This window comes from Diceros bicornis, chromosome 3, assembly GCF_020826845.1.
Source record: "Diceros bicornis minor isolate mBicDic1 chromosome 3, mDicBic1.mat.cur, whole genome shotgun sequence".
Lineage (NCBI taxonomy): Eukaryota > Metazoa > Chordata > Mammalia > Perissodactyla > Rhinocerotidae > Diceros > Diceros bicornis.
The window spans coordinates 90344447-90355869 of record NC_080742.1 but is presented as its reverse complement, the minus strand read 5'-3'; the positions used below and the strand labels follow the sequence as shown (position 1 = coordinate 90355869).

Below are 11423 nucleotides of genomic sequence, written 5' to 3'. Positions count from 1 at the left end.
AAGAATGAGAAGAGAAATGTGGGGACATCCAGATTTAGAAAGACAAAGAGCAGACGAGGAAAAGTCAGAATTGTTGGAGAACTAAGAGTAGAGTGTCCTTGCAGTCAAGAGTGGAAGTGGTTTTAAAAATGTGTTTTCATAGCCTGAAATGTCACAGAGAAGACAGGGAGGATGAGGATTGAGCACACAGGATGAAAAGAAGTAATACATGAGGTACCTAGCCCGTTTCCTGGGACAAGGAGTGAATTCAGCTAATAGTAGGCGTTATTATGATGAAAAGACTATTAAATTGGGGAGTTGGGGAGTGTTTACCAGACCCAGCATAGAGTTGGAGCTTAACAAATGTGTTGAATGAAATAATGACTAGAAGACAAAAGAGGAAGAGTTTAGGAGTGGTGATAATCTGCTGGTGGCCAACTCCTAACCTGTTCATCAGAACCAGTCAGTTCCTTGCCCTTTCGGAACTTTTGCCCTTTAGGAATGTATCTCCTGGACATTGAGATTTACCATGCATACAGGCCAGTATGCTTGGGGAGCCAGGGCAGCCATCAGAGGGCAAGGTCAAGAGAGAGGTTGATGTGGATTTCCCACTAAGATTTCCTGGCTTCTCACAGGTAGTACAGAGAAATGGCGTCAAGGGCAATGAATAACTTCAGCGTCGTCAGGGAATTTGTGCTCCTGGGATTTTCTCATCTCCATGAATTTCAGATCCTTCTGTTTGCTTTCATCCTATTGATATATGTACTGACAGTGCTGGGGAACCTGGCCATTATCACCCTCACATGCCTTGACTCACGCCTCCACTCACCCATGTACTTCTTCCTCTGCAACTTCTCCCTTATGGAGATGCTGGTCACCTCCACTGTGGTTCCTAGGATGCTGGCAGACCTCCTGTCCACTCACAAGATCATGTCTCTGGCCGAATGCCTAATCCAGTCTTTCTTTTACTTCTCCCTGGGCTGCACCAGCTTTTTCATCCTCACAGTCATGGCCTTCGATCGCTATGTGGCCATCTGCCGCCCTCTGCACTATCCAACCATCATGAGTGGTCCAGTCTGTGTGAAGCTGGTGGTAGCCTCCTGGGTGGTCGGGTTCCTCTCCATCATCTCCCCAACCCTGCAGAAAAGCCAGCTCTGGTTCTGCGGAGCTAATGTCATTGACCACTACTTCTGTGACTCTGCCCCATTTCTCAAGCTTTCCTGCTCCGACATTCGCCACATTGAGCACAAAGACTTCTTCCTGTCCTTGCTCTTTGTGCTGGCCACCATGCTGCTTATTGTGGTCTCCTATGTCCTCATTGTGGCTGCAGTCCTGCACATCCCGTCCTCCTCTGGGCACCAGAAGGCCTTTTCCACCTGTGCCTCCCACCTCACTGTGGTGATTCTGGGCTATGGCAGTGCCATCTTCATCTATGTGAGGCCAGGTAAAGGCCGCTCCACACACCTCAACAAGGTGGTGGCCCTGCTGACTGCAGTGGTGACCCCATTCCTCAACCCCTTCATCTTCACCTTCCGGAATGAGAAAGTCAAGAAGGTCCTTGAGGATATGACCAAAAGGATCCCCTTCAGGGACCCTGCAGTCCGCAGATGAGAGGGCTGGAGAACACCTGTGAAGTCTGAAGGAGGAAGGACATTTTGCTGCAGGTGGACACCCAGGTGCCTATGCTAGAGACTCTCAATCTCCTTCTTAGTCTCTCCTGCTCCCTCACCATACAGAAGTCTCTGCTCACTCACTACAGAGAGCTAATGAGCTCACATCATCTGAATGTCTCAAAGGCAGGTGTCTGAGCCTGAGATAGTGAAGGAATGGATGATTTTGAGGGAGCTGTGCAGTGAAAACAGTACGATAATATCAATTAAAAGAGATAATCCAAATAAAGATCTTAGCCTAGGGTCTGGTACATAGTAAGACCTCAGTAAATGTGGCTATTATTGTACAAAATGTGCTATTAATATCTGTCCTCTTCATTCTGGCTCTATGGTTTTGTTCACATTCCTTTACGGTACTTTATGTGCAATAATTTTTGGATGTGTTCCTTTCTCAGGAACTGGCTTCAGAGTCTAAGATGGGTTCTGAAAGTGAGAGATTCTCTGAGAAGAACAGAGAGGCCTGTCATCTCCCAAACAGAAGAAACCATGGGCCTCCCATTGGGACCCCGTTTCTGGGACTGCTCCTCAAGTAGAGTTACCACTCACACCTAGACTGCCACCTTCCGGCTCCTGACACCTCTTGCCTTTAAACAGAAATGGCTCTCTGGTGGCTGCTTTCCCAGGTCTCTTACACAGAAAGTTCCTGATGGCCCCATGCCTAGATGTTATTCTTTCCATGCACTCAAAAAATAAGAGAAAGCTGGGTCACTGCTCCCAGACTTGCTGCCTTTCCCTCACATAGGCTAGTTGTTCCCTTCTCCCACAGAACCTTAGGTGCATGTCCTAGAGGGAGGGTCCTCTGAGGTTGGGTTTCCTGGAAGCAGCTGGGTCAGGAGATTCCCAGGGGTCCTATGTGGTAAAGGAAGGTTGGAAGTAGCCAGATGAGAAGGAGGAAATGAAGTGGGACTCATGTTGTGGGTAATGGGGTGGGAGGGTGGATGAGGGAAGGCATTCCTTGGAAATCTGGAAATGGTTTAGGAAGTCACGGGAAGATGAGGGGAGTAGAAATAGCTCTAGTGTCTGATTTCTTAAACTAGAATGAATCAAGACTGGGCTGGGATTAGCAAAGCAGGACAAAGAGTAGATGAGAACGTCCTCTTACTTCTGAAGCTAGCTCCATTCATGGGATTTCTAGATGAGAGGCCCAAGTCCTAATTTGCAGTGTGTATATCACAGTATAGGGGCCAGCGCATAGAGCCACAGCTGTAAAAGACCAGTGGTGGTGGGACGGGAGAGCGTCCCAGGGTGTGCAGCCTAGAGGCATAAGTCTCTTGTTATGACCAGGGACCTTGATTTCCCATTGAGATTTTTTTTCTGTAAACTACCACAGAACATGCTCCTATTTGTGGGCCTCTCCAAGAAAGTGGGCAGATACTTTTGATTCTGCAGTAAACGCCAGCTGGGGAAACTGTCTGAGAACTTTCTTTCCTCTACCCCTCAAGGGACTAATTACTTACCCTCCTTGCAAACTTTGTGAAAAACTGAAGAACTAAGTGGGAAGCAATTACCTCCTTGTGATATGCAAACACTTTCTTTCAGCTCCTCCTAAAATAATCAGCAGACAAATCTACTCAGAGTTTCCTCTGGAGAGACTCCCTCCTGCCACTCCCTCATCTCTGCATATATTTCCTTTTTAATAAATTAAAAATGATGAACAGCCTACAGCAGTCTACTGCCTGTTTTTCATAGTGTTTTCTTAGAAGTGGAGTCTCTGACTGGTCAGTTTGGGGAAGGTACATCTTGCCTTGGGCCTCCACAATAATCACCCATCACAGCCAACATCACACAGGCATGACATTGTCAACAAACTTGCCTGTGGTGCCTTGCTACTCAAAGGGTGATCCTTGGAACAGCACTGGCATCTCCTGAGAGCTTGTTAGAAATGCAGAATCTCAGACTCCACCCCAGACCTGCTGAATCAGAATCTTAGTTTTAATAGGAATCACCTTGCGTGACTCATATGCACATTAATATTTGAGGAGCACTGATCTGGACAATCTGCTGGGGTAGTTTCAATCAGGAAATTGTGTAAGAAAGTGCTTGTCTCAGTCTCAACAATGTGAAGGGCACTGAAAGAGGGAATTTGAGGCTGTATTTGCAATTACTGGAGCCACCCTTTCTTAATCACTTTCATCCCCAGTCCTATTTCTAGTGACAGTAACCAGAATTTAGGCCCCCGACATTTTCATCTTAGTCTGACTTCAAACTTCTTGAGTGACTTTGGCCTAATGGTCCAGCCTCTGACTCGCTGTTAGAATCCTGTGTGGACATGACCTAGAGATGTTTTGGTTCAGTACATCGTCTTGATAAGACAGGGACCCTTGGTGTGCACAATGTCAAATGAGGCTCCTGCATAGACACAGCCTAGAAAATAACTTTAACATCTTTCCACCTTGCTGGAAGGAACTGGAGATTCCAGTTCTAAGACAGAGTGGCTGTCTGAAAGTGTCTGCAAATTTAGAGTCCCGATGTAACTAAATCGTAGCCTCCCGGCATCTCAAGGGAGTGTGTAGGTCATCCAGACACACCTCCCCTGAGTGCAGACACCCCCACTGCAGCACACACACTTGCAGGTGGGCGAAGAGCCCTTACTTGCACCAAGTCTAAGGATGCAGCACTCACAGCTGTGAGGCAGTCCCTTTCTTTGCTTCACTGTTCTGAATTTCAAGATGAAACCCTTATGTCCAGCCTCACTATGACTCCCTCAAACATTCACCCTCTGTGCAATTTTGAGTTACACAGGCAGACTTGCAAATAAGTGAGGACAACTACACACTCCTCTACAAAATATTCAGATTTACAAGTTTGATTTTGCCATTGAACAATTTCTAGGCCTCTCACCATCCACATTGCTTCTCCTTGTGCCTGTTGTTACGTGGGTCTTGGAACTGGTTGTGGTACTAGTTTAGACAACTAACTGGATAGTGTGCAGGGGGATAACTTCTTCTCATGCTTTGTTTACCATACTTCTACTACTGTCACCTAAGATGGCATTCCATGTTTTTGTTTATAGTGTTTACTCATAGTCCAAATTCATCCACGAATATCTTTACTAAAGGCAGCCGGCATTTTTTGAACATCTACTCTGTTCTAGGCACAGGAGACACAAAGACATATAAGGCATGGTGCCTAACTTGAGTAGCTGAGAATTTAGTGTGGGAAGACAAGGCTATGTATTAATTACTAGACTATGCAAAGCACTCTGGGAATACAAGGAGGGAATGCCTAATTCTCTTTGGTTAAATTGAAGGTCTTCCCAAACACAGTGTCCTTTCTGTTTAGGTTTGAAGTATGTAGAGTAACTTCACAGGTCGTGAAGAGAAACAGGGAATTCCAGAGAGAGGCAACTGAATGTATAAAACAATGTAGGCATAAAAATGGCATATTATGTAGGCAAGAAATCCCAGAGAGATGGTATTAATGAATGCTGTCTGGAGTGTGATCATGGATGTTTTCACTAATCAGATCCAAGTTTCTTAGGGGACTTGTAGGTGTCCTCTGAAAGATGTTCCTCTCTGACATTATAGGACATATCAGATTACAGCAAACTTTGTAGTGGGTACAGAGGTCATTGGTGTGGAAAACTTTGCATGCTCGGGCAATTATATTGTATTCATGAAAGATACTATTTACCTTCAGTGCTGTAATTTAATTGCCTTCAGTTTTGAAAATGACCTGAGTTCAGAAAGGGCTTAAGAATAGTTTTGTTAAGGGGCAATTTCATGAGGTTTCCTTCCATAGGACTTGACACATATCTAACTCAAGAGAAAGAGAAGGACAAAGATGCTGGTTTGAATGGGGAATAGGATCTAAGGGAAAACTCAGAGTCAGAATGGTCTGGAGTGACGCTCTGGAGCTCTCTTGAGAACCAATTGCTAAACTTTCAGGAATTAAACATAGCCATTATTCAAAAATTAAATAATAGAAATTTACAACCAAATAGATTATGTTAAAATCACAGGTAATAAAAACTCTAAACTCCTAATTATCTTGCTACTTTTTACTTTTACCTATATCATTGAAGTTATTTGTGTCGCTTGTATCTCCTTGGTGAAAATACTGTATAGTGGTGTGCTGCTGAGCATCTCTTCCCATCTCCAAGTTCAGTGATGTCATGTTGGTAGTTTGAAATTGGGCATGATGGGAGTGAAACTGACACCATGGAGACTGTCAAATGCTGTAAGTCAGCAAATGCTGCAACTGGAGAGCCAGTGGTTTAATATAAACCAGCAGACCACTAAATCACTATCAGTTTTCTTCAGTATCTGTCAGGCATTGTTGCAAGGACCATATTTACATCAGGAAATTTAAAGCTTAAAGAATTGGTGAACTAGATTGATATGAGCATGGTCCTCTATAGGTAACCCTAAAATTTTCCAAATTGGCCGTAGAGGATTTTACACCTCACCAAACTCTTAAAATGCCACGTACACAGGGCTTTCAAACTACTACTGGTTACTATAGGACCCAGGCCTGACTTTTATTTGAAAAATGATTATAGCCCTTTATCTTCTCTCATCAAGACTTTCATATCTTTGATTTCTTGCCCCCTAGTCCTCCCAATAGGAAGGAATAAATCTATTTTTCAGCTTCCCACTGGGATTTATATACGTGACAATGGCTTCTTGTGCTAGCTATTCAGAACCTTGCGTTTCTAATGTTTGCTTACTAGAATGCTGTATTTCTGTGGATAGAATGCCAAACAAATGGAGGGTGGGTGGGGAGGATGTGGCAGGCATTTTAGAGTCATGAAATCTCACCACTGATTCTACCTATATTTAAATCAATTCTGGGTGTTACAAGCAATCTCATCCCAATCCCCTGCAATTACGCTCCAGTGTAAGCTACTTCTGTGGAGAGCGAAGGCTGTTGCCTTCTGTCAAATGGCCTAATATAGAACAACAATCAGATCAATTGTTTCCCTCTCCTGGGAAATAAGGTATTATAGCAAAGAGAATGTGGATCCATCACGCAATTAACAGTGTGCATGGAATGAATAAAAATATTTCTTGCATGTACAAGTGTTATTTGCTATCTTTCAAATGTTTGTGAGTACTATTGTGATAAATAAAGGAGAAATCTGTAAAAGTGACACTGAACCTATAGTTGCTTTCTGACAGTTTGTTTCTTTTAAGTGAGGATATTAATGATACAATTACTGTTATGAAGGGGTTACTAGAATCCTTGGAATTACAATTCTACAAACTTGATGGGAACTTGATGGATACACACTAAATAAGGGGCTGGATGAGTCTACACTGAGTGGCTTCAGATGTTGGAGATTCCAGCTTTAAATTAATCCAAGTTTGATCCAGATGGAAGAAGAATTTCCAATGATGGAGAAGTAGAAAAGAAGTTTGAAGACCAGATTCTACTGTCAGAACTGCCATCGCTTTGAACAACTCATTTTTCCTCACAACTATGGTTGCCTTATCCATTAGTGGCTCAGAAACTGCTTGGTTGCATCCCAAGGAGCAGTACTTCCTTTCTGGGCTCTCAGGCACTTGTTATAAGTAGGAAAAGCCCTTATCAAAATGTGTTAGATTAATTGTACTTTTTTCTCTCACAGGTGGAGAAAACTTTGAGGTTAGAATCCATATTTCTTTGATCTTTAGAAGTCAGTGCAGAGCAGAGTGCATTGCACATGGTGAGTGATCAGTGAATCTTCATTTAATTGAATTACTATGAGAGTAAAGGCAAATGGAAAACATACGTAAAAGCAATTTGTCAAGTGTGAATATGTATGTATACACACACACACACACACAAAAGTAAGGTATTATCAGTGGAATTATTTTTAATTTCTTCATCATCCTTTCATTTATTCTACAAATATTTACTCTTCGAGGTGGTGAGCAGAGGACAATTAGAGAAAATAAGTCAATTTTTGCAATAGCAACAGCAAACAGCAGACTCACTGCTCTGATGTGTAATTGGAGAAGACAAGATTTTGGACCAGAAGCTGAAACTAGGAACCTAAAAATACCCTCTGATTTGAGTGAAGGGCATCTCAGCAAGAAAGAAATTAACTTTTCAGAAAGTCAGAGAAAGGGGCATTTCGGTTAGGAAGGGGTTAGTCTGGGGTTACACTGGAAGTACATAAGGAGAACCAACGGACCACTAACTGAGCCACATCTCCAAAGCTAGACACTCTGTATGCACCAAATGAGCCTACAATTCCTTCTCTTGTTTACTTCCACATAGTAGGCTTTTAAAAAGCTTGACATTTGCGATAAATTAGTAGTTTTTGTTGTTTTAAAGAAAGTGGGCCACGAGTACTCTCTTGATGAGTGAAGTCATTGTAGTTTACTGGAAAAGGTAATTTGGTAAACTAAAGTGTATTCGCAGAAACAATTTGGCAGATTATTAAAATTGGGGCTGTTTTCAGGAGAAGTGGAAGTTAAGAGAACACCATGATTCTGAGTACAAAGTAACTGGAGGGTTTTTTAAATTTCAGATTATGGTTGGGGGAGGGAAGGGCAGTGGAGCTGATATTTCATTCCAAAGTGAATGTGAGACCAAACAGACTTTCAGGAATTTTACGCGCGCGCCCGCACGCGCACACACACACACACACACACACGGGGGCTGGATAACATCTCTTGATCAGAGAACTCTTCTTGGCTGCTATTCCTTGAATGGAAAGCCCATGTACTTCCTTTTATTGAAAGCCCCACTCCTGGCTCCCAGGCCCTGGGCTACTTTCAGAATTCTTGTAGCTGCCAGCGGGTATGGGAGCTCTTCCATGGTGGCCTGTGAGAACTTTGGTCCCGACAGGGTAGCACTGAGGATTCACTGTGGTTATCACTCAGAGGCACAGAGGAAAAAATCTAAAGAATCTCGACAGTGGTCTTCCCACCCAGCCTGATACTCTGCCTCCTCACAGAACCACTTGACTGAGCCTGGCCAGGTCCTTCAGGCTCATCATAATGCCTTGCGAAGGCCTTTCACCCTCTGTATCTGCCCCCTTAGCACTGCCTTGACTGTCTCATTGTGGAGAGTAAGGATAAAGGGATTGAGAAAGGGGGTGAAGACTGACGTCACCAAGGCTACAGTCTTGTTGACTTCCACAGAGTGTGCTTTGCCAGGCCTGACATACAGGAAGATGATGCTGCTGTAGCCAATGACCACCAGTGTGAGGTGAGACCCACATGTGGGGACAGCCTTCTGGCGGCCACTGGCAGAGGGGATCCGCAGCACAGTGGTCACGATGTAGGCATAGGAGGTGAGGGTCACCAGGAAGGAGCTGAGGACAAAGGCCAAGGCCATCAAGAAGTCCCAGAATTCCATCAGGCTGGTGTCTGAGCAGGACAGCTGCAGCAGAGGTGCATTGTCACAGAAGAAGTGATTAATGATGTTGCCATGGCAATAACTGAGATGAGCCTGGGAGAGAACAGTGGGCACCGTGGCTAGGAATGGAGCTGCCCAGGCCACCCTTGCCAGCCTGACACACACAACCCAGCTCATCAAAGTGCCATAGCGCAGAGGGTGGCAGATGGCCACAAAGCGGTCAAGGGCCATGTCTGACAGGATGAGGAAGGAGGTGGAGCCCAGGGAAAAGTAGAAGTAGAATTGAAGCATACATCTAGTGAAGGAAATGACTTTGTAGGGGACCAGCAGGTCTGAGAGCATCCTGGGCACTGTAGTCGTGGTCACCAAGATCTCCAGCAGGGAAAAGTTGCCCAGGAAGAAGTACATGGGAGTACGTAGGTGGGTGTCAGCTATGATTGTGACTATGATGGTGGCGTTACCCATGAAGGCGAGAAGATAAAGCACCAGGAATGGCCCATACAGCATAACCTGCAGCTCACCGAAGGAGGAGAAGCCCAAGAGGACAAATTCAAAAGGGTGGCTCAGATTTACCATGATCCAGGGGCTAGGTCTCTACATGGAAAGGTAACAAGAGACAGAAATGGAGAGGCAGAGATAGTGACATAGAGATAGAGAGAGAATCAGTGACCATGAAACCAAGATAGAGGCAGAGAAAGAGAACAGGGAGAGAAACGCAAGTAGGTGGTCACTGATCAACAGCAGGACAGAGAGAGAGATAACAACATGGGAATATGAGAATAATAGAGAAATAGAGTTAGAGAGACATAGAAGTAAACGCAAGGAAAGCCATTGATAAGGAGAGAGAAAAACAGAAAGGAGCAGATTAAGGGGAAAACACAGCAGCAGACATTGACATTTAGGGAGAAGGCAAGAAAGAAACAAAAGAGAAAAGGAAGACGAGAGGGAGACCAAGTATATGAGACAGAGAAACAGAGAAAGATAGGGAGGGGCGGGAACATGGAAAGAAAGACAGACAATTAGGGTAAGTCACCCAGAAGTCTCCAAGTGATAGTAGTGGGGGGTCTGTGTCATGACCCAGTGGCTGTGCACCAAGACTTCTTTTAAAGGGTCCCCTTGGGTCTTTCTGGGCTGTCTCTCTGTTGAGGACCCTCATTCATTCACATTTCTCCAGCTATGATCATAAAACTGATGGAAAGTCAATAAGTTAGCTTCCGTTAGGGAGGCCCTCTGATATGTGTTTGCAAAGATGGAGAACGGAAAGGACACAGGAGGTCACAGAGATAAGCCTGGGAAGCAGGTGGCTGCCCTGCCAGCTACCAGGTCATTAGCGCTCTACCTAATGGTGCTGCTCTGCAGAGGCCTCCCCTGCACCTCCCCTACTCCGCTCACTCACATAGTGATCGAGGCATGAGCTCTGGACCTGTGTTTGAATTCTGCCCTGACACTTGTTTGTGGAACATAAATCTGCTCCTTGCTATAACTTACTCTCTCTGAGCCTCAGTTTACTCAGCTGTAAAATGAAGATAACAATAGTACTAGCTTCTAGGGCTGTTGCAAAGATTAAAGAGTAAACCATTTAGTGCAGGGAACAGCACATAGTACTGTGCTCAATAAACAGTTGTGGTCATTGTTATTGCATGGTGGCCACTGCCCTCAAATTTTCTTGGCCCATCATCTCTCCACCTTCTTTAGGGCCAACATGTGTGTGAAGGTGCATGTATGTGTGTGTGTGTGTGTGTGAATATTCCCACAGCTTTATGCTTTTCCTCAGAATTTAAGGTCACTAAAAGGATACTTTAAAAAACTTCAATTGTCAAAGAAAATAAAGATTACAATGCAATCTATTAGAAGTGGACAGAGCAAAGCTGTATATGGATATACTCTGGTCCTCTCTCTGGCCCCATAAAAGCTTCATCTGAAGCTGTGTCCTGGCCACCAGCAATGTCATTCCAATTTAAAGAACAGGGTTTGTCCCTCCATCTACTGTTTACCCATCCTACTGACAAATCTTAACAGTAGGGCTAAAATCTACACCCAGGGCTGATAAATTCAAACTCAGTCCTAATGTCTGTGCTGCACAAAAGCCTGACCCATATACAAACCTAAACCACTCACCTTAGCCTCTTAGCACAGTGCCTTCTTCTCGAGCTCCTCACATTAAGAAATTAATGTCTAGAGATTCCTGCCTATTGGGTCCACTCTGTGACTCGAGTGACAAGAGACATGTGGTCCATCATCCTTGGTTAGTGTGTTGCAGCAGATGTGGACAGGGGTTTTGGCTCAGCTGGAATGGGGTGGCACTGCTGAGTGAGCGGCTTCACAAGCTACAACATCTCCAATCCTTATGCTAATTTCCTCATTGAAGGCTTACCCTGTGTCACCACAAAGCCTGGGGCGGCAACATTGATGTAGGACCGGAATGTGGGAAAGAAGTCCTTCTGGAGACCAGAGGGGAAAGGTGCTGTTTGTGTCCCTTCTCTC

The 11423-nt window shown here is 44.6% G+C and overlaps 2 protein-coding genes across 2 annotated transcripts; one reads left to right on the top strand and one right to left on the bottom strand.

Annotated features, from left to right (window-relative positions):
• The first annotated feature begins 642 nt into the window (after positions 1–642).
• On the top strand, positions 643–1590 carry LOC131422401 (olfactory receptor 6V1-like). Its single transcript, XM_058569616.1, has one exon. It carries the CDS (start codon positions 643–645, stop codon positions 1588–1590), a length of 948 nt encoding a protein of 315 aa, XP_058425599.1.
• Positions 1591–8573: 6983 nt separating this feature from the next.
• On the bottom strand, positions 8574–9515 carry LOC131400367 (olfactory receptor 6V1). The gene has a single exon (XM_058535120.1). The coding sequence runs from the start codon at positions 9513–9515 to the stop codon at positions 8574–8576; it is 942 nt and encodes a 313-aa protein (XP_058391103.1).
• Between the last annotated feature and the right edge of the window lie 1908 nt (positions 9516–11423).

Coding starts and splice junctions, on each gene's coding strand:
- LOC131422401 (XM_058569616.1), top strand. CDS start 643: ATGAATAACTTCAGCGTCGTCAGGGAATTTGTGCTCCTGGGATTTTCT.
- LOC131400367 (XM_058535120.1), bottom strand. CDS start 9,515: ATGGTAAATCTGAGCCACCCTTTTGAATTTGTCCTCTTGGGCTTCTCC.